General features: G+C 45.4%; 1 protein-coding gene across 1 annotated transcript in view; it reads right to left on the bottom strand.

Moving 5' to 3' along the window:
- Positions 1-3,104: 3,104 nt before the first annotated feature.
- The window catches only part of sptlc1 (serine palmitoyltransferase, long chain base subunit 1), a 44,055-nt gene continuing 24,523 nt past the window's right edge, over positions 3,105-22,636 (bottom strand). The window contains exons 11-15 of the mRNA XM_061699540.1: positions 21,020-21,116; positions 13,304-13,358; positions 4,826-4,943; positions 3,911-3,984; positions 3,105-3,816 (exon numbers count right to left, since the gene is read on the bottom strand). Coding sequence (XP_061555524.1) covers positions 3,723-3,816; positions 3,911-3,984; positions 4,826-4,943; positions 13,304-13,358; positions 21,020-21,116 — 438 coding nt within the window. The 3' untranslated portion in view covers positions 3,105-3,722. The remainder of the gene's footprint in view (positions 3,817-3,910; positions 3,985-4,825; positions 4,944-13,303; positions 13,359-21,019; positions 21,117-22,636) is intronic.

The raw sequence follows: 22,636 nt of genomic DNA, 5'->3' as shown, positions 1-22,636 counted from the left end.
GAGGTGGCGAAAGTTGGAGGAGCAGGAGGAACTATAACGAGCTTGTTTTTTTTTGGGGGGGGGGGTTAATAGAGCAGAAATTGTACTGCGTGGGAATTAAACAAAAACACCAGTGGACGACTGACTGTGTCAGGCCACTGGAAATAAAAATGACGCCAATCTAGCGAACTCTGATAACGCACTTTCACGCACGTGTGGTGGACCGATAAAGCTTCTTTCGCTGCTCCTTTTCGCAAATCTCCGGAGATTTAAAATCGACGACTGCCACCTTCTGGGACAAAAATGCCACGACATTAGTAAGAGCGAATCAAAACATAGCAACAATTAACTATATATATATATATATATATATATATATATATATATACGGAGTGTATTCTATATTATTTTTATATTTCAATTTTTATATTACAGTTTTTCTTTTTTAATCTGTAAAAACGTCAACAATTCCATTTTTTTTCCTGTCAGAATGGGGTGCTGTGTGTGCATTAATGAGGGGGGAAAATGTACTTGATATTAGCAAATGGCTGCAATATAACAAAGTGAAAAATTTAAGCGGGTCTGAATAACCCTAACCCTATATCTCAGTGTAGGCCATTTTCACAAAAATTACCAGGAACTGCACTACACCCACAATCTAGGTGGTGGTAGAAAAAGACCAAAACACTCCGAAACCAATAAAAGCATTGTGGGAGGCGGTGGCCAATTACGGCTAGCAGTAACCACATTAAAAGTAAAAGTTACTATTCTCGAAAAGGCTAACTGATTTGCTAGCAAAACCATTGTTATTTCATCATCATAAATTGGGTTTTCACCTATTTCTATATTGTGCAGTATTTCGTTTTAACGACACAATGATCAAAATCAGATAAATATAACGTCGTTCTGCGACTGAAACAGATTAATTGCATTCCCATTCATGTAAATGGGAAACATTACCTCGCTTTGTAAACGTTTCGGTTTCAGAACAGGGTCGCACAACAAATTAAATTCGTAACCAGAGGTTCCATTGTACATACATTTTGTAATTAAAAACAATCTTGTTACATGTAATTAGTTACTCCACAACACTGATAAGTATTACAAATACATAACACGTATAGTATAACAAAAACACCCAAAATAAAAATGTAATTAATTTAGGAGAAAAGATTAAGCTGTAAGCGATGCTTGCGTTACTCACGGTTTACCGTAATTTTAAGTTTGTTAAAAATCAAACTAACTTGCCACATCTACTCACGACCGTAGGCTCAAGCTGGTCGGTGGTACCGTCATTTCTCGTGTATATATACACCCCCCCCCCCCCCCCCGAAAAAATTGTCAAAATTCAATAGTGCGCATTATACATAGGTATCGTGGCAAATAGAAAAAACGTTGCTGCCATCTAGTGGTTATGAAAAAGCTGTACACTTTCATTCCAAAATGCCACCGCCACCTAGAGGTTATATAAAAAAAAAAAAGGTGGAGCCTCCACTTTCATTCCAATATGACAGGGGTACGTATGACTTCATATATGTACAGTTGTGCTCATAAGTTGACATAACCTGGCAGAATTCGTGAAATATTGTTTTTTTAAATATGACTCACTGAACAACAACCATCATTTATTTCTTTATGGTTATGTTTTGTTTAATGATGATGCTTTTCTGAAATGCTTGACCGTTTAATTTGAATCCCATTAAAATAAAATAAAATGTGTTTCGCCTGGTCCTTCATGTGTTCTTGTCCTTCACGTGTTCTCAATTGTACCCATCTTACACATTCTGCCTGGGTAATCAAACATATGAGCACAACTGTGTGTTTTCTAATTTGCAAAATAAAAGTAGGGCTGTTCATTTCAAAATAAGAGCAAGTAAATTAAAAAAAGGATTACGTGCTCAAATAAAGTGCTAAACCAGAATAATTATTTGAAAAAAGCAAACAAAATACAGATACTTCATGTTTTGCTCATATGGGTAGAAGCAAAATCATGCATTGTAAAAATGCCTGATACATAGGGAGAAGGATTTTCCAGAATTTTGAGGTCAACTTTGGGGATGCGGAATATACATGGGTGCGCATTATACACAAGAAATTACGGTAGTCTCTCTCTCTCTCTCAGCAGTGGCTCAGGAAGCAAGGCGACAGATTTGGTTGCAGAAGAAAAATATATCGAAAAATCAAACAAAAAGGAAGAAGAAAAAAAATGTGCATCACGCCTTCTTGGGAGAACCGGACCGTCTCTCTTCCTGCATTTTTTTTTTTTTTTTTGTGTGTGTGTGGCTCGCTGGCAAATTCAGAGTGATCCCGCTTGACTGGCAGCGTACCTGGTACCTTCGTAGTAGCTCTGATCGCCTAGCGGTGGCCCGCGGTTAGGCTGCGAAGCCAAGTTTGTTCTATCCCGGCTTTCATGGTTACCGAGCCGTGTGCCCGAATAAAGAAAGGGCAAAAGGGGCAGGGGTGGCCCACGGCCACTCACATTTCATGCTGCTGGGAGTGAAATCGCGTCAAAACAATGGTCAAAATCTCACAGGTGCATTTGTAAAGTTGACACAACGACACAGACATCAGGGCATACATTTGGAATAACTGCAGAGTTGGTGAAATATCAAAACAGACATTTTTCCTTGGTTAAACATCCAAACGAGAGTCCGCCCGTCGACTTAGCAGTTCCTCTCGACCCCTGCGGGTGGCGCCTAGCGCACACCTTTGGATATTAAGGAACGAGTTTGTTGCTGTATTTGCATCCCATCGCTCGATCGGTCCCTTTTGGCCTGCTTTGAGTTCAAACGAAGAAAGGACTCTTTGATGACTGTAAACCAAGATTTCGAGGGGACCTGCTAATTACTTTAGGGTCCAAAGGGTCTTGTTGGGGGAGTCTCAGAGCAGGGTGGCTTCGAAGGCTCCAGTTTATCAAACCGTAGGGGAGCCACAGTGTCACCTCCATTTGCGGGGAGCATGTCCGCTACAGGCATAATAGTTTTTGGCATGTGCTGGGTCATCAATCAGTCATATTTATTAAATTATGATACCTGATGATTGCACAGAAAGGAAACTCCCCCCCCCCCCCCCCCCCCCCCCCCCCCCCCCCCCCCCCCCCCCCCCCCCCCCCCCCTTTCCTGTCATCATTCTAGCATTTAGCAAATAGAAATAATTTTGGTAATCCTAATTGATCGAAAACTGGAAAAGTGTCGTCTGACAAGAAAAAACACATTTCCAATTTCCCGTACAAATAAAGACTATTTTACACAGTGGGGTTTTATTATGCTATAATTGGCTTAGTAGAAAACATTTGTTGAATGTACAATATCGAATGGCAAGATGAAATAAATGAAAGACAAAAACATGGTGGGATGCTAAAGAAGCCAGTGAATGGATGTGCTGAACACTAACAAATCTGAGTGTTGCAATTCCAAATGTTCGATCGTTTTAGTCTGCAGCAAAGGTTGGACAAGCAGCTGTCAAATCCTCACAACAGTAATATTTGCACGGCAGCTTCAGGAGTCTTTTTATCTTTATCAGTGACAGCAGTCAGTTAACATTCATGTTAAGGATACGCAAGTTGGGGGGTCGGCGGGGGGTTCAGGAGTTAGGATATAAAAAGGCCTCATAATACGAGCAGTTGCAAGTATGCTCACAATCTGAGTGAAGAACTCTTTTTCACGCTTACGACTCAGTCAAGAGAATGAAGAGGTCCTATGAGATCGGGAAAGGGGGAAAACAAAGGAAATCAAGTCCTCCATTCACTTAAGCAGCGCTAAAGCGGCTTCCAGGATACAGAATTTGGCCTTCAGTATGTCTTCCTCCGTCTGTTCAATGGTCACCACCACCCGGATGCTGAAGACGCAAGGAATAATAGACATTTGAGATTTGACCTCCCCCCGGCAACCTATAGGCGGGCTGGCAATGGTGGCAAAAAGACTGACTTTACCTGGGAGGAGGGGGATATCGCTCCTCTTTTTCGAGGTATCGGGCGAGGGTCAGCGCCACTTGCCTCTCCATACACTAACAACCAAAACACGGAAAATTAAGCGCATCAGGTGCCGCGACGACGTTCACCCTCCTCATTTGACATTAAAATCAAGCAAGCGTCCATCCATCCATCCATCCATCCGATTGTGGTCGAGAGGCAGGGCACACCCTGAACTGGTCGCCAGCCAGTCGCAGGGCACATATAAACAAACAACCATTCGCACTCACATCCACACCTACGGCGAGAACACGCAAACACCGCAGAGGCGAGGCCGGATTTGAACCCAGGTCCTCAGAACTGCGAGACAGATGTGCTCGCCAGTTGGGCGCCGTGCTGCCGCAAGTGTTTTTCAAGATTTTTTACATTTATGAATATGATAGTTGTTAACTTCTGATCAGTAGGAAAATTAAGATGTTACTTCACACATTCTATTCCCTCTACAGTTGCACGATTGCAACAGTTTGTTTCCGAGAGCATACTGTGTGTTTTTGTTGTCGTTTTTCTTTTTTTAATTCGAGCCAACTGGAAGTCAACAGTGGCACAGTGAAAGAGCGGTTAGCACATCTGCCTCAGAGTTCCGCAGTTTGTGGTTGGAATCCAGGCTACAGCCTTCCGGTTTATTTTTGATCCAAAAAGTTTAATAGATGAGCTGCTTTGTCTTTTCTTTTTTTTTTTTTAAATTTTATTATTATTATTGAATCACGAGGGGACATCTATCATTTTCTTGAATATTTGCCAATGCCTAATATTCTTTTGAGTTGTATTGACTATTAAAAAGTATATCTCAAGACATGTCTAGGACTGAAGGGATAGATGAGTATCATCACGTTGAGGCCGGATGGTGCATTTCGTGTACAATAAAATAGGACTCACGTAATCTACAATGGAGCGCAGCAACTGCATGTCAGACTCTCTCGAGCCTGTACTTCTCTCCAGCTGCAAGTGAAGAGCTGGGGCAAACTGCACTCCCACCAACTTCAGCCCTGGAATTCTGTAATATAAGAACAAGCAAACATTCGAATATGTGACAGAAATTTTGAATGTATTTTTTTCCCGCTGTTCTTGTTTGTTTTCACAGCAGATATGTCTAAGGACCAGAGGCTGTTTTTTTTTTTTTTTTTATAGATCGCTTCAATTGGATTTTAGATTTCTTACGCTCAGGCAGATGTTTTTTTTCCCCTCCCAGGTAAAGAGAAGTTCCTGGTGTGACATGTCTAAAAACAGCATGTTTAAAGGGCCGACAGCTTTTTGCATCGTTTCCCCACTTCAATGTTTAAGCTCATCAGACAAATGTAAATCTCAGACAAATATAACCCAAGTGTACTTAAAATACTGTTTTTAAATGGCGATTTCATTTATAAAGGAAAAACAATATTCAAAGTTACAGGGCCCTGTGTGAAAACGTAATGGCCCCCTCAAACTAATAACTGGTTGGGCCATCCTCAGCAACAACAACGAAAACCAAGCGTTTTCTATAATTGTCAAGGAGTGTTTCACATCTCTGTGGAGATATTTTAGCCCACTCTTTCTTGCAAAAACGTTTGAATTCAGCAAAAATGGAAAGTTTTCGAGCATGAACGGCCTTTTTAAGGTCATGCCGCGGGATTTCAATCTGATCCAAGTCTGGACTTTGACTAGGCGACCCCAAAACCTTATTTATTTATTTATTTTTTCAAGCCATTCAAAGTTGACTTTGCTCGTGTGTTTTTGATCGTCATCCTGATGCGGAACGCAAGTGCACTTCAGCTTGAGGTCACAAACAGATGGCTGAACATTCTCCTTCAGGACTTTCAGTTAAAGAGCGGAATTCATGGTTCCATCAATCACAAATTACAAGTCGTCCAGGTCCTGAAATAGCCAAGCACCCCAAGACCATCACACTGCCACCACCATGTTTGACTGCTGGTATGATGTTTTGTTTTCTGTAATGCTGTGCTACATTTACACCAGATGTAACGAGACACACACACCATATATCATTTTACACTTGAGAATATGTCCTGGGATGCACATGTCATGGAAACAATGAGTACCAGCCCTGGAACAATGAGGCTTAAAACTTTGCCAAACAAATATGAGCGTTCATCCAAAGAATTTCAGACCGGATCGGTCGTGGCCCGGGTTAACAACGTCCGCCACCGGCGCTGTCAACCTGCAGGGCGAAATTCAGCTACTGTGGGTCGAAGTCAAAGAAGAAGAAGAGGTGCAACGCGGGTTCTTCGGCAGGAAGAGAAGAGGAAAGCACAGAGCCTAGAATTGAATGTGGGGACTTTGAATGTTGGGACGATGACAGGAAAATCTCAGGAGTTGGTTGACATCGTGATTAGGATGAAAAAGTTGATATATTGTGTGTCCAGGAGAGCAGGTGGAAAGGCAGTAAGGCGAGAAGTTTAGGGCCAGGGTTTCAATTATTTGACCATGGTGTAGATGGGAAGAGAAATGGAGTCGGGGTTATTTTAAAAGAAGAGTTGGCTAAGAATGTCTTGGAGGTGAAAAGAGTATCAGATCGAGTGATGAGGCTGAAATTTGAAATTAAGGGTGTCATGTATAATGTGATTAGTGGATGTGCCCCACAGGTCGGATGTGACCTAGAGGTGAAAGAGAAATTCTGGAAGGAGCTAGATGATGTAGTTCTGAGCATCCCAGACAGAGAGAGAGTCGTAATTGGTGCAGATTGAAATGGACATGCTGGTGAAGGTAATAGGGGTGATGAAGAAGTGATGGGTAAGTACGGCATCCAGGAAAGGAACTTGGAGGGACAGATGGTGGTAGACTTTGCAACAAGGATGCAAATGGCTGTAGTGAACACTTTTTTCCAGAAGAGGCACGAACATAGGGTGACCTACAAGAGCGGAGGTAGAAGCACGCAGGTGGATTACATCTCGTGCAGACAATGTAATCTGAAGGAGGTTACCAACTGTAAGGTAGTGGTAGGGGGGAGTGTGGCTAGACAGCATAGGATGGTGGTGTGTAAGATGACTCTGGTGGGGGGGAGGAAGACAAAGGCAGAGAAGAGAACCATGTGGTGGAAGCTGAGACAGGAACACGTGTTATGCGGCTTTTCGGGAAGAGGTGAGACAGGCTCTCGGTGGACGGGAGGAGCTTCCAGAAGACTGGACCACTGCAGCCAAGGTGATCAGAGAGGCAGGCAGGAGAGTACTTGGTGTATCTTCTGGTTGGAAAGGAGAGACAGTACAGGAAATCACACAAGGAAAAAGGTTAGCTAAGAAGATGAGATGCGACACAGGGCAAAGGTAGAGGTGGCAAAGGCCAAACAAGAGGCATATGATGACATGTATGGCAGGTTGGACACTAAAGAAGGAGAAAAGGATCTATACAGGCTGGCCAGACAGAGGGATAGAGATGGGAAGGATGTGCAGCAGGTTAGGGTGATTAAGGATAGAGATGGAAATATGTTGACTGGTGCCAGTAGTGTGCTGGACAGATGGAAAGAATACTTCGATGGGTTGATGAATGAGGAAAATGAGAGAGAAGGGAGAGTAGAAGAAGCAAGTGTGGTGGACCAGGAAGTGGCAATGATTAGTAAGGAGGAAGTTAGAAAGGCATTAAAGAGGATGAAAAATGGAAAGGCAGTTGGTCCTGATGACATTCCTGTGGAGGTATGGAAGCATCTACGAGAGGTGGCTGTGGAGTTTTTGACCAGCTTGTTCAATAGAATTCTAGTGCGTGAGAAGATGCCTGAGGAATGGAGGAAAAGTGTACTGGTGCCCATTTTTAAGAACAAAGGTGATGTGCAGAGCTGTGGGAACTATAGAGGAATAAAGTGGATGAGCCACACAATGAAGTTATGGGAAAGAGTAGTGGAGGCGAGACTCAGGACAGAAGTGAGTATTTGCGAGCAACAGTATGGTTTCATGCCTAGAAAGAGTACCACAGATGCACCATTTGCCTTGAGGATGTTGATGGAAAAGTACAGAGAAGGTCAGAAGGAGCTACATTGTGTCTTTGTAGATCTAGAGAAAGCCTATGACAGAGTACCCAGAGAGGAACTGTGGTACTACATGCGAAGGTCTGGAGTGGCAGAGAAGTATGTTAGAATAATACAGGACATGTACAAGGGCGGCAGAACAGCGGTGAGGTGTTCTGTAGGTGTGACAGAGGAATTTAAGGTGGACGTGGGACTGCATCAGGGATCAGCCCTGAGCCGCTTCCTTTTTGCAGTGGTGATGGATAGGCTGACAGATGAGGTTAGACTGGAATCCCCGTGGACCATGATGTTTGCAGATGACATTGTGATCTGCAGTGGAAGCAGTGAGCAGCTGGAGGAACAGTTAGAAAGAAGATTAGCCGAAGTAAGACAGAATATATGTGCATGAATGAGAGGGGTGGTGGGGGAAGAGTGAGGCGACAGGGAGAAGAGATAGCAAGGGTGGAGGACTTTAAATACTTGGGGTCAACCGTCCAGAGCAACGGTGAGTGTGGTCAGGAAGTGAAGAAACGGGTCCAAGCAGGTTGGAACGGGTGGAGAGAGGAAGACCAAAAAGAAGGTTGATGGATGTCGTGAGGGAAGACATGAGGGCAGTTGGTGTTCGAGAGGAGGATGCAGGAGATAGGCTTCCATGGAAAAGGATGACGCGCTGTGGCGACCCCTGACGGGACAAGCCGAAAGGTTGACGATACATATATGTCATCATATGCCTCGTTTGGCCTTTGCCCTGTGTCGCATCGCAATGTATTCCTTTCGACTCTCCTCTGTCTTTTCAGTGTACCACTTCTTCTTAGCTAACCTTTTTCCTTGTATTTCCTGTACTGTGAGGTTCCACCACCAAGTCTCCTTCTCTCCTTTCCTACCAGAAGATACACCAAGTACTCTCCTGCCTGCCTCTCTGATCACCTTGGCTGCAGTGGTCCAGTCTTCCCCGGGTGCTTCAGCTGCCCCCTGCTCCGGTGTGTTCCACTAACATGTGTATGTGTTCACTGTGATGGGTTAAATGCAGAGAACAAATTTCATGTACATGCATGCATGTTCATGACAATAAAAGGTGATTCTTCTTCTTCTTCTTCTGGAAGCTCCCCCTTCACCACCGAGAGCCTGTCTCACCTCTTCCCGAAAAGCTGCACAACACTCGTCCTGTCTCAGCTTCCACCACATGGTTCTCTTCTCTGCCTTTGTCTTCCTCCCCACCACCAGAGTCATCTTACACACCACCATCCTATGCTGTCTACTGCCGCACTTACCCATCACTTCTTCATCACCCCTATTACCTTCACGAACATGTCCATTTCAATCTGCACCAATTACGACTCTCTCTCTGTCTGGGATGCTCAGAACTACTTCGTCTAGCTCCTTGTAGAATTTCTCTTTCACCTCTAGGTCACATCCGACCTGTGGGGCATAGCCACTAATCACATGACACATAACACCCTCAATTTCAAGTTTCAGCCTCATCACTCGATCTGATACGCTTTTCACCTCCAAGACATTCTTAGCCAACTCTTCTTTTAAAATAACCCCAACTCCATTTCTCTTCCCATCTACATCATGGTAAAATAATTGAAACCCTGGCCCTAAACTTCTCGCCTTACTGCCTTTCCACCTGCTCTCCTGGACACACAATATATCAACCTTTCTCCTAATCATCATGTCAACCAACTCCTGAGATTTTCCTGTCAGTCCCAACATTCAAAGTCCCCACGTTCAATTCTAGGCTCTGTGCTTTCCACCTCTTCTTCTTCGACTTCAACCAACAGTAGCTGCATTTCCACCGGCGCCCTGTAGGTTAACGGTGCCGGACGTTGTTAACCCGGGCCAAGACCGATCCGGTATGGAATTCTTTGGATGGACGCTCATATCTGTTTGGCAAAGTTTTAAGCCGGATGCCCTTCCATACGCAACCCTCTGCATTTATCCGGGCTTGGGACCGGCCTACAGTTTGGACTGGCTTGTGCCTCCCATCGGGCTGCATTTTTCGCCGCAGCGGACTATATGCCGCAGATACATACGTTGTGAAATGAGATATTTACACAGAAAGATTTTGTAAATGTTTTTTTATATACCTTGTTTCCAAACAGTGCCTGTAACACGGCAGTAAAACGGCTCAAACATAACAGAAAAGTCATCCTCCTCCCGTTCACTGAAACGACTGAAGTCGTCTTCTTCAGTGTCGGAGTTGAAATGCCTCAGAATGTCTCCGTCACACACCATTTCAGTCTCTCTGTCGCTCTCAATGTCATTTTCATCTCGAGACACAGTTCCCGTTGAAGTTGTGCTGTTCTCCTCATGTAGCAGTCCAGCCTTTCGAAATCCATTGGTGATCGTAGATTCTTTCACACTGCTCCATGCTTTCAAGAACCACTGGCAGACCTCAGAAAAGGATGATCTTCGCATGCGGCCAGTTTTTGGGAAAGATTTCTCGCCGCTGGTCATCCAAGCCTCCCAACCCACCTCGGAGTGCCGCTTTAAAAGCACGACTCACACCGATGTCCAGTGGCTGCAAAAATTTAGTTGTACCTCCAGGAATCACAGCTGGAATTGCGTTTGATCTCTTGATGGCTGTTTTCACAGAATGTTATAGGGGCCCTCATACTGTCCAAAACAAGCAATGCTTTTTTCCGGTAAAAAAAAAAAAAATCCTCCTGGACGCCTACTGTAACACTCTGTCAGCCATTCAGTCATTAAGCTTTCTATCATCCACCCTTTTTTGTTAACTTTAACGACTATGCCTTTTATGAGTTTTTCTTTTGGCATAGTCGCCTGCTTTTAAATCGCCATTGGTGGAAGCGTTTGTCTGGAAGCGGTGCAGCTCAGAACACACGTGAAGTGAGTTCTCTCGTGGCCAGTTGTTTTCACCATAATGGATGACGCTCCTGTCTTGTTAACAGTTCGAGTTAGAGGCAGCTCGAACGTCAAAGGCACTTCATCCATATTGATGTCCTCGTCTGGTCCGATGGAATCCTCGGCTATTTTTGTTGCAATGAATTTGTGGGAGTTTGCAACTTTTTCCTCGCAGTCGGGAGGGAGTTGCTGACAGACGGTCGTCCGCGCCCAGATGGACAACCCTTTTCGTCTCATAAATCGAAAACACAATGATGGCCCACCTTGAAAACCTTCAATACACATTTCGCTGGCGATTTTCTTTTTAGCTTTCAGTTGGATCTGCATGGTGGATACACCTCGGCCGTCTGCTCTCTGTGTGTTCATCCAGTCCACAAGAACATTTTCAAGTTCGGGCCATCTGCTCTTATGACCTCTGAAAGCCTTTGTTGGCTTTTGGCATTGCATCAGTTCTTCACGCTGCCGTCTCCAACGCCTCAACATCGATTCGCTAACGCCAAGCTTACGTGCAAGCAGCTCGATTTCCCTCCCGGATGGACAGATCAGTGGCTTTCAACTTAAAAGCTGCATCATACGCTTTTCTTCTTGTACTTTCCATGATGAGGGTGTGAAAAACAAAAATATTTTGTGTTCGTGCGTGGCGTGCTGCGTTTTGCTTCGAGCGTGCCAAAAACGAGCGTCGTCGTCTTCTACACGCTGGAGTCATCTGCGCATGCCAAAAACCGAGTGCATTACGCGAAACGGTCATGTTTTAAGCATTACGTTTGAACACATTTTTGTTGTACGTTGAAACAAGTTGCGCCGTTAGCAGGAAAAAAAAAAAAAATCAATAGTTTAGATGCATCGTTAAATAGGCCACAGGGTTCAGAAAAAAAAATAAATAAATCACGCAGAAAAACGTATTTACACCACTCAAGCACATGTTGATGTACAAATTTAAGATTAAAATTAAATCTGCCTAATTTCTTTGCTTTTTTGTTTCGGTCTCCAACTTGAGCCAGGCCCATCTCCACCTGCATCTGATGCCTACTTCAAGCTGTGCCACATGAATAGCATCCTCGTCTTTAAAGCACTCTCATTCTGGAAAAGAATTGACTAAAATCATTTGTCTGTTCCACTTCATTTTTCACTAATGCCAACTTCAAAGACTAGTCCCAAATGCATCCTCCCTAAAAATAAAGTACAATATTTTTCTGTTTTTATTTGCCATTTCTGAATTTTAAGTTCAGCCTGTGTTGTGACATAATCCCGAACATCGTGCCGTCGCTTAACACATTTAACATTAACATCCGTTAACTAATTAGATAATTGTAGGCGCGTTTCCTAATTGATACAAGATGTAGTAGCGGATCAACACTCGTCGCCAATGTTGCGTGTGCTCGGCAGTTCCGCTGGAAACCACAAGCAGGGCCGCGACCCGCAGCACCTCAACACGAAAATCAACAATAAATAATAATAAAATGTCAACTTTTCAAGAAGTGAGAAAAAAAAAAAAAAAAAAAAAGGGACAGCTTGCTTGACTTTTCCGAAACACCAGTCACTATTTTCACTCTTGTATTAAAAAAAATAACATCCAGACTTTCAATGCAGGCAACACCGCACAATACAAAGAAGTTGAATGAGCAAATGTAATCAGCTCCTGGTGTCAGGCTGTGACTGTGTTTTGGATTCAAAACGTAGTAGGCAGGCCAAAATCTGGCTGATATTCAAATATTCAGAAAAGGAGCCTAAAATGACTACGGAGTCAATCTGGCGGGGGGGGGATCTTTTCTGCAGACATCATTTTTAAATCCAGAACTATGGAATAAGTGCCAGTGTTCTCACCATCAACTACCCATCCATCCATTTTCACTAGGGCCGACGGCGTGCTGAAGCCTATCCCAGCTGACTCTGACACCCTGAACCGGTCGCCAGTTTTTCGCAGGGCACATATAGACTAGTTCCTTTCAAATTTCATCGAGTGGCCATTTTTTGCTACGTTTCTTGCCGTGCATATAATGAATGGTGTGTCGGATTAAAAAGACTTTTTTTTTTTTTTTTTTTTAAATACTTTTTCAGTTTCATCTTGTCAATAAACCGGGAGTCAACTGGTCAAGCTGGTGTCCAGAGTCTTGATCAGCATAAGGTGATGAGCTTAGTGCCTTCGTGTACAGGGAACATAAGGAGGGCAGGATACCTGTTTGTCTTAAAATGACTTTGGGAGACATACTACAACACGTTGTGCAGATGTCCTCAAAGTTGGGTGATACCTGGATAAATGTGCGATGAGTTATTGGGCAATTAGATGTGAAGCCCTGCCTCTGCAAAAATGCTTTGGTCAATTCTGGCCATGTTTTTCAGGCGATCTTACAAATGTGAATGTCAGTACCCTAAGGCTGTGTGTTGATCGAGGGAAAATTGAAAAAAGATGAGGGGGGGGAAAAAAAAAAAAAAAAAGTGCAGCATTTGCAATTATGCAAAACAACGGGCAGACTTCTATTGTTGTCGTGTCGTTTTAGAGATCATGTTGACCTGAATTGAAAAAAAGAATACAACTTAATGGTAGAACAACTTACCCTTCCAATCCTCTGTAAACATATGTGCATTTTTCCCTCAGAACGGTGAATATGTCTGCAAAGACAGAGCACAACTGCTTTTTAGTCAAATGTAAAATACGAATTAAAAGAGGATTAAAAATGGCCAAGGATATGCATGTCTCTAATAGCAGCCTGATAAACTACATCATTATGGTATTTGAACTTGGGCTGAAACTACTGATTTTTTTTTTTGAAATAAATAAATAGATTGTGTTGATTCCCCCCCCCCCCCCTCCCCCTTTACTCAGATGAAAAACACGTTTTAATTTTTATTACCTTTATTCACAAACAGGACATTGTTTCAAATTGACTACAAATAATAAATAAATAAAATAAATTGATGATCATTCCTCCTTCCCATGGGCTCATCACCTGCGGGAGGTGCCTATGCACCAAACAGCAGTTCAAAGTACCCACCCTTTTTGAAGTCCTTGGAGGGGGTGCTGGAGAGAGCTCCCGCTGGAGACTCCATCGTTCTGCTGGGGTACTTCAATGCTCACGTGGGCAATGACAGTGAGACCTGGAAGGGTGTGATTGGGAGGAACGGCCCCCCCGATCAGAACCCGAGAGGTGTTCTGTTATTGGACTTCTGTGCTCACCACGGATTGTCCATAACGAACACCATGTTCAAGCATAAGGGTGTCCACACGTGCACATGGCACCAGGAAACCCTAGGGCGCCGTTCAATGATCGACTTTGTGGTCGTGTCATCGGACTTGCGGCCGGGTGAAGAGAGGGGCGGAGCTTTCATCTGATCACCACCTGGTGGTGAGTTGGCTCCGATGGTGGGGGAAGATGCCGGTGCGACATGGCAGGCCAAACGTATTGTGAGGGTCTGCTGGGAACGTCTGGCGGAATTCCCTGTCAGAAGGAGTTTCAACACCCACATCCGGCAGAACTTCACCCACGTCCTGGGGGAGGCGGGGGATATTGGACCATGTTCCGCGCCTCTATTGCCGAGGCGGACGACCGGAGCTGTGGCCGTAAGGTAGTCGGTGCCTGTCGTGGCGGCAATTCCCGAACCCGTTGGTGGACACCAGCGGTGAGCGATGCCGTCAAGCTGAAGGAGGAGTCCTATCGGGCCTTTTTGGACTGTGGGACTCCTGAGGCAGCTGATGGGTACCGGTTGGCCAAGCAGAATGCAGCTTTGGTGGTCGCTAAGGCAAAAACCCAGGCGTGGAAGGAGTTCGTCGAGGCGATGGAGAACGACTTCCGGACGGCTTCGAGGAAATTCTGGTCCACCATCTGGCGTCTAGGGAGGGGGAAGCAGTGGACCATCAACACTGTGTATAGTGGGGATGGGGCGCTGCTGACATCGACTCGGGATGTTGTTAATCGGTGGGGAGAATACTTCGAAGACCTCAATTCCACCAACACGCCTTCCCATGAGGAAGCAGTCTGGAGTATCTGAGGCGGGCTCTGCTATCTCTGGGGTTGAGGTCACAGAGGTGGTTAAAAAGCTCCTCATGGATGAGATTCGCCCGGAGTTCCTCAAGGCTCTGGGTGTTGTAGGGCTGTGCTGGTTGACACGCCTCTGCAACATCGCATGGACATCGGGTACAGTGCCTCTAGATTGGCAGACTTGGGTGGTGGTGCCCCTTTTTAAGAAGGGGGACCGGAGGGTGTGTTCCAACTACAGGGGGATCACACTCCTCAGCCTCCCTGGTAAGGTCTATTCAGGGATGCTGGAGAGGTCCGTCGGGAAGTAGAATCTCAGATCCAGGAGGAGCAGTGTGGTTTTCGTCCTGGCCGTGGAACAGTGGACCAGCTCTTCATCCTTGGCAGGGTCCTCGAGGGTGTATGGGAGTTCGCCCAATCAGTCTACATGTGTTTTGTAGACTTGGAGAAGGCGTTCGACCATGTGCCTCATGGAGTCCTGTGGGGGTGGGTGCTTCGGGAGCAACGGGTACCAAACTACCTGTTCGGTACCTGTACGACCGGAGTCAGAGTTTGGTACGCATTGCCGGCGTAGAAGGGGTCTTGTTTGGTGGCCTCAGTCTTGCATCTCTGCTTTTTGCAGATGATGTGGTTCTGTTGGCTTCATCAGGCCGTGATCTCCAACTCTCACTGGAGCGGCTCGCCGCAGAGTGCGAAGCGGCTGTGATGAGAATCAGCACCTCTAAATCTGAAACCATAGTCTTTAGTCGGAAAAGGGTGAAGTGCCCTCACCAGGTTGAGGATGAGATTTACCGGTCGATCTACGTTCCTACCGTCACCTACCCACAGTTCGTGACCGAAAGAACAAGATCCAACAATACAAGCGGCCGAAACGAGTTTCTTCCGCAGGGTGTCCGGGCTCTCCCTTAGAGATAAGGTAAGAAGCTCGGTCATCCGGGAGGGGCTCAGAGTAGAGCCGCTGCTCCTCCACATTGAGAGGAGCCAGATGAGGTGGGTCGGGCATCTGTTTAGGATGCCTCCTGGACGCCTCCCTGATGGGGTGTTTCCGGGCACGTACCACCGGGAGAAGACCCCGGGGACGAGCCAGGATACGCTGGAGACTGTGTCTCTCGGCTTCCCTGGGAACGCATCGGGATCCTCTCGGAAGAGTTGGAGGAAGTGGCTGGGGAGAGGGCAGTCTGGGCTTCCCTGCTGAAGCTGCTGCCCCCGTGATCCGACCTCAGATAAGTGGAAGACAATGGACATGAAATTGACATGTTTATACAAAGTCCATGTTAGAGTCACTCTATGGAGGTCTAAATAGTGAAAATATGAAGCCGTTAAAGGTGATGCAAAGTGAAAAAGTGTGCTGTGGTCCGACGAGTCTACATTTCAAATTGTTTTGGGAAATTGTGGACGTCGTGTCCTTCGGGCCAAAGAGGAAGAGAATCATCCGGACTGTTATGGACGCAAAGTTCAAAAGCCAGCATCTGTGATGGTATGGGGCTGTGTTAGCTCCAATGGCATGGGTAACTTACACATCTGTGAAGGCACCATTAATGCTGAAAGGTACATACAGGTTTTGGAGAAACATATGCTGCCATCCAAGCAACATCTTTTTCATGGACGCCCTTGCTTATTTCAGCAAGACAATGCCAAACCACATTCTGCACGTGTTACAACAGCGTGGCTTCGTAGTAAAAGAGTGTGGGTACTAGACTGGCCTGCCTACAGTCCAGACCTGTCTCTCATTGAAAATGTGCGGCGCATTATGAAGCGTAAAATACAACAACGGAGACCCCGGATTGTTGAACAGCTGGAGCTGTACATCAAGCAAGAATGGGAAAGAATTCCACCTACAAAGCTTCAACAATGAGATACCTCAGTTCCCAAACGTTAATTGAATGTTGTTGAGAGTCACTGATGGTGTAGTGGTACACTCGCCTGACTTTGGTCCAGGCAGCGTGGGTTCAGTTCAGTTGAATGTGAGTGTGAATGGTTGTTTGTTTGTATGTGCCCTGCGTTTGGCTGGCAACCAGTTCAGGGTGTACCCCGCCTCCTGCCTGGTGTTAGCTAGGATAGGCTCCAGCACGTCCGCGACCCTCGCGAGGAGAAGCGGCTCAGAAAATGGATGGATGGAGAAAACACACAGTTGTGCTCATATGTTTGATTACCCAGGCAGAATTTGTAAGATGCGTACAATTCTTCAAAGAAAACATGAAGGACTTGGCGAAACACATTTAACTTTATTTTAATGGGATTCAAATTAAACGGTCAAGCATTTCAGAAAAGCATTAGCATTGAACAAAACATAACAGAAATTAATGATGGTTGTTGTTCAGTCATATTTAAAAAAAAAAAAACCTTTCATAAATTCAGCCAGGGTATGTAAACTTATGAGTACAACTGTACATATATGCAGTCATACCTACCCTTTCATATTGGAACGAAAGCGTAGGCTACACTTTTTTGTGTAACCACAAGGTGGCGGTGGCATTTCGGAATGAAAGTGTACAGCTTTTTCATAACCACTAGATGGCGGCATACATTTATAAAATGCCCCATTTGCCCCTATACCCATGTACTCACACTATTGACTTGACAATTTTTTGGGGGGGAGGGGAGCGCATTATACACGAGAAATTAAGGTAGCTGTCGATTAATCGATTAATTATTAACTTAAACCCTAGCTATCCCAACCTGTATTGGATCAGTTGTCATTAGTTTGTTGCTCTGATGACGTGACTGTTTCAGGTGTGTACTTCATGTACTACAAATCTGATTCTTGATCCCAAACACCTCTAACCGCCTTGATATTTGATTTGATTATTGCTGCCTGGCATAAAACCATATTTCTGCAACCTTTGAAGAAAAGTGGTCAGATTTTCCATAAACATGTACCGCGATGACCTAGTGGGACTTGCACACCCTACAAAAGTGTAGCTCACGACCGACCCAGTATAATGGTGCCTTGATTTACGAGTACCCCAAACTTCTGAGTTTTTTTAGTTACGAGCCTTTGCTTGGGCAATTTTTTTGCTTTGTGTTGAGAGCCAAAATTTCACTTACGAGTTTCCTTCAGATGCGCTGTTGCTCGAGTGATGTGGGGGGAAAAGTTAAATGTACTTTCAGCCGTTTATTGAAAAGGACAGTCAAACATATGGTGCCGCGAAAAAGTTTTGGCCCCCTTCTCAAATTCTTATATTTTTGCGTAGTATCCCCACTTTAATGTTTAAGATCATCAAACAAATGCATACCAGACAAATATAACCCAAGTGAACTTAAAATGCTGTTTTTAAATGATGATTTCATTTGTTGAGGAAAAAAAACAAATATTTAAAGTTACCTGGCCCTTTTTGAAAAAGATATGGTCCCCTAAACCTAACAAATGGTTGGGCCATCCTCAGCAGCAATGACTGAAATCCAGCGGTTTCTATAACTGGCAATGAGTCTTTCAGATCTCTGTGGAGATATTTTGGTCCACTCTTCCTTGCAGAATTGTTTGAATTCAGAAAAATTGGAGAGTTTTCAAGCCTGCCACTTCAAGTCTGGACTTTGACAAGGCCACTCCAAAACCTTTTTTTTTTTTTTTTTTTTTTTAAAGCCATTCAGAAGTTGACTTGCTGCTATGTTTTGGATTGTTATCCTGCTGCAGAACCCGAGTGTGCTTCAGCTTTTCGATCATTATCCTGCTGCAGAACCCTAGTGTGCTTCAGCTTGAGGTCACAAACTGATGACTGAACATTCTCCTTCAGGATTTATGTTAAAGAGCAGAAATCATGGTTCCATCAATCACACCAAGTTGTCCAGGTCCTGAAGGAGAAAAGCAGCCCAAGACCATCACACTACCACCACCAGGTAACTTTGAATTTATTTTTTTCCCCTTAGAATCAGAATCATCGCGTAGGTCCCTGCACAGTCGAGGTGTTCTAAGATGAAGTGCAGTCCCATGTTGACTGCATCATCCGCAGACCTGTTCGCTTGGTAGGCAAACTGCAGGGGGTCCAGCAGGGGACCTGTGACACTCTTGAGGTGGTCCAGCACGAGACGTTCAAAGGACTTCATGACCACAGATGTCAAAGCGACAGGCCTGTAGTCATTCAGACCAGAGATTGCAGGTTTCTTGGGGACTGGAATGATGGTGGAGTGTTTGAAACAGGATGGAACTTCGCACAATTCCAAAGATCTATTGAAGATCTGAGTGAAGACTGGAGCGAGCTGGTCCGCGCAGACTTTGAGGCAGGATGGGGACACATGGTCCGGTCCTGCCGCTTTGTTAATCTTCTGTTGTTTGAAGACGCGTCTCACATCCTGTTCATGGATGGTTAATGCAGAAGTCAGAGGTGAGGTTGTGGTCGCGGGTGCGGCCGGGTGGGTGTGTGGTGTGAAACTGTGTGTGTGTGTGTGTGTGTGTGTGTGTATATATATATATATATATATATATATATAAAAAAAAAAAAAAACTGTATATATATGAATATATTAATGTTGACTGACTGGAAGCTTTCCTGCCGACATGCTTATACAGAGGAAAAGCGTACATGGCTGAGGGCAGCATGCGGACGTAAATGGGGAAGGGTGCGCGTGAAGGAGGACGCTGAAGGCACGCACACAGTAAGTATATGGCGGCGGTATGTGCATTGTGCAAAACAACATCGGTTTGGCTCAGGACCCCCGAAAACGACTGCGGTCGAGCCAGCCGCCCCTAATTTTGTTCATACTAGGCATTACGGTAATAAGTCGCCAACTCGCGGCCAAAGCCACCTTAAAAATAAAAGCTTCCCAATAATACGGACGTCGGTGCTCTTCGGTTAAGGAATGCAACCAGCAAGGTTAATTTGAATCTTGAGATGCATTAAAAAAATTTTGTTTATGCGAGGGTAGGGACACTTCGACATGCGGACGGACAGTCGTTGCAGGGATTCGAACCTGTTCTAGCGACTGAGCCAAAGCCACCCTCAAATAATCCCCTTGGTATCGCAAGACAAGTCCAGATCAGTGTGACAGACCACCAAGGACTCCACTAAGAGGTTTGATGAAGATATGAAATTGTATTTCAAAATAAAAGTCTCCCAAAACTGCATATTTTGCTGTCATTACCTCTGACTGAAAAAAATCGCAACACCGGTCCAGTGCAGTGTCCCCCAGAACTGGACCGGTGTTGCGATACCTAGATTTATTTGAATGAATTTTTGAAATCCGTGGTAATGACAATGAAATATACCATTTTCAGGGGACTTTTATTTTGAAATGGAGGAACATGGGAATCCAGCAGCCGGGAGAGAATTCAAGATCACTGAATCCATGGTTCGCAAGTGGAAGAAGCAGGAAAACGAGATTCAGGGAAGTCAAAAAGACGAAGCTGAGTTTCCGCGGAAACAAGGCGAGGGAGCCCGAGTTGGAAGACCAACTCGAGCAATGTATTAGTGAACTCCAACCGCTGGACATCGGTGTAAACAGGGCGTTCAAAGTGAAGTTGCGAGCGGCGTGGGAGCGATGGATGACAGATGGCGAACACAGCTTTACTAAGACGAGGAGGCAGCGCCGGGCGAGTTACGCCACAATTTGTGAATGGATTGCGGATGCTCGGGCTAACGTGTCCGCTTGCACTGTTGTTCGAGCTTTCGTAAAAGCCGGCATCATTTCTGAGGAGCCGCACGGCAACGAGACTGACTCCGACAATGACGGGAGGGAACCCGCCATATTTGATGGAGAACTCACTTCGGATACAGGAGATGAGGACTTTGATGGATTTGTGGATGAGGATTGATCCAAAACTAACGTGAGTACATTGTTAAATACTTCAATAAAGTACAACTGAACTCAGTTTTGCTCCTGCTGCCTTTTTAAAAACATACGCTAGCATGCTTTAGCGTGCATGCATGCTACCGTATGTTTTAAGCTAGCGTATGTTTTACCATGCCTGCACCCAAGAATACGGTGCGCCTTATGTATGTGTTAAATACAGAAATAAACCCCGTAACAGAGACTGCGCCTTTTAATGCGGTGCGCCTTATATTAAAAGAAGTTTATCACTATATTATTTTATGTTTTTATTTGTATTATTAGCACAGTCATACAGGAGCTGCTTTTGGCCATAGCTCACACCCACACTCACACACAGACTCGCCAACATCGTCGTACATCCATTATGCTTCATGTGTATACTTCATTTTAGCATGACTGGAGTTTGACTCTCGTCATAACATTTTACTCATGCACAAGGAAAGTTACGGTGATTAAAGTGTAATTTTTATTATCTGCCATGTGCTTTAATGTCATCATTGGTTTGTAAACAAAGAAATCAAGACCCTATACCTGGATTCTCCTGCATAATGCTGAGGGCCTCGATGGCTGCAGCAGCTAACATAGGAGGCAGGGACGCAGAGAAACAGTAGCCTTGGCCTGACAGGCGCTGCAAAATAATTAGACATGCATTCTTATTCCCGAATCACAACATTTCAGCGGAGACCTTGAATAAGTCCAATACATTTTCAATGTACTGAATAAAAAAGTGAAGCTTGTGGCCAAAATGCAGACGCGCGGCGCATACCGCGGCGGGTGGATTCAAATGAATGGGTGGGAGCGAGCCTCTTAAAATATCCACACTCTTCACTTTTATTCTTGCGCATGTCCTCTTTCTGGAGCACCACGCTTCTTCCTTTACGATTACTCTCTTTTTATGGTTTAATAAATCTGACAGAGTACAATATACTGTATGTGCAGTATCAAACGCCTATAAAGGCTCGCTGTTCAGGGCGTCCGTATAATCAATCGCTCACTGTGCGCGTCAACTGTCATTATTTGCGATGGTCCGGTCCAATTTACAATATCAATCAAAACTGAGCAACGTCCATCCATTTTCTACCGCTTATCCGAGGTCGGGTCGCGGGGGCAGTAGCTTAAGCAGGGACGGCCAGACTTCCTTCTCCCCAGCCACTTCACCCAGCTCTTCCGGGGGGATCCCAAGGCGTTCCCAGGCCAGCCGAAAGACGTAATCTCTCCGGCGTGTCCTGGGTCGTCCCCAGGGTCTCCTCCCGGTGGGACGTGCCTGGAACACCTCACCAGGGAGGCGTCCGGGAGGCACCCGAATCAGATGCCCCAGCCACCTCATCTGGCTCCTCTCAATGTGGAGGAGCAGCGGCTCTACTCTGATGACCCGGATGACCGAGCTTCTCATCCTTTCTCTAAGGGAGAGCGGGGGAAACTTATTTCGGCCGCTAGTATCCGGGATCTTGTTCTTTCGATCACGACCCACAGCTCGTGACAATAGGTGAGGATAGGAACATAGATCGACCGGTAAATTGAGAGCTTCGCCTTTCGGCTCAGCTCCTTCTTTACCACAACCGATCGATACAAAGTCCGCATCACTGCAGACGCTGCACCGATCCGCCTGTCGATCTCCCGTTCCATTCTTCCCTCACTCGTGAACAAGACCCCAAGATACTTGAACTCCTCCACATGGGGCAGGATCTCATCCCCGACCTACAGAGGGCATGCCACCCTTTTCTGATTGAGGATCACGGTCTCAGATTTGGAGGTGCTGATTTTCATCCCAGCCGTTTCACACTCGGCTGCGAACTGCTCCAGTGAGAGTTGGAGATCACGGATTGATGAAGCCAACAGAACCACATCATCTGCAAAAAGCAGAGATGCAATACTGAGGCCACCGAACCGGACCCCCTCTACGCCTCGGCTGCGCCTTGAAATTCTGTCCCTAAAAGTTATGAACAGAGTTCAACCCTCACCGGAAACGAGTCCGACTTACTGTCGGATATGGAGACCAAACTCTGACTCCGGCCGTACAAGGACCGAACAGCCCGTAATCAGGGGGTTCGGTACCCCATACTCCAGAAGCAACCCCCACAGGACCCCCCGAGGGACACGGTCGAACACCATTTCCAAGTCCACAAAACACACTGGTTGGGCGAATTC

This window comes from Phycodurus eques, chromosome 15, assembly GCF_024500275.1.
Source record: "Phycodurus eques isolate BA_2022a chromosome 15, UOR_Pequ_1.1, whole genome shotgun sequence".
Classification (NCBI taxonomy): domain Eukaryota; kingdom Metazoa; phylum Chordata; class Actinopteri; order Syngnathiformes; family Syngnathidae; genus Phycodurus; species Phycodurus eques.
The sequence above is the reverse complement of the archived record's forward strand: the minus strand, read 5'-3'. Positions and strand labels throughout refer to the sequence as shown.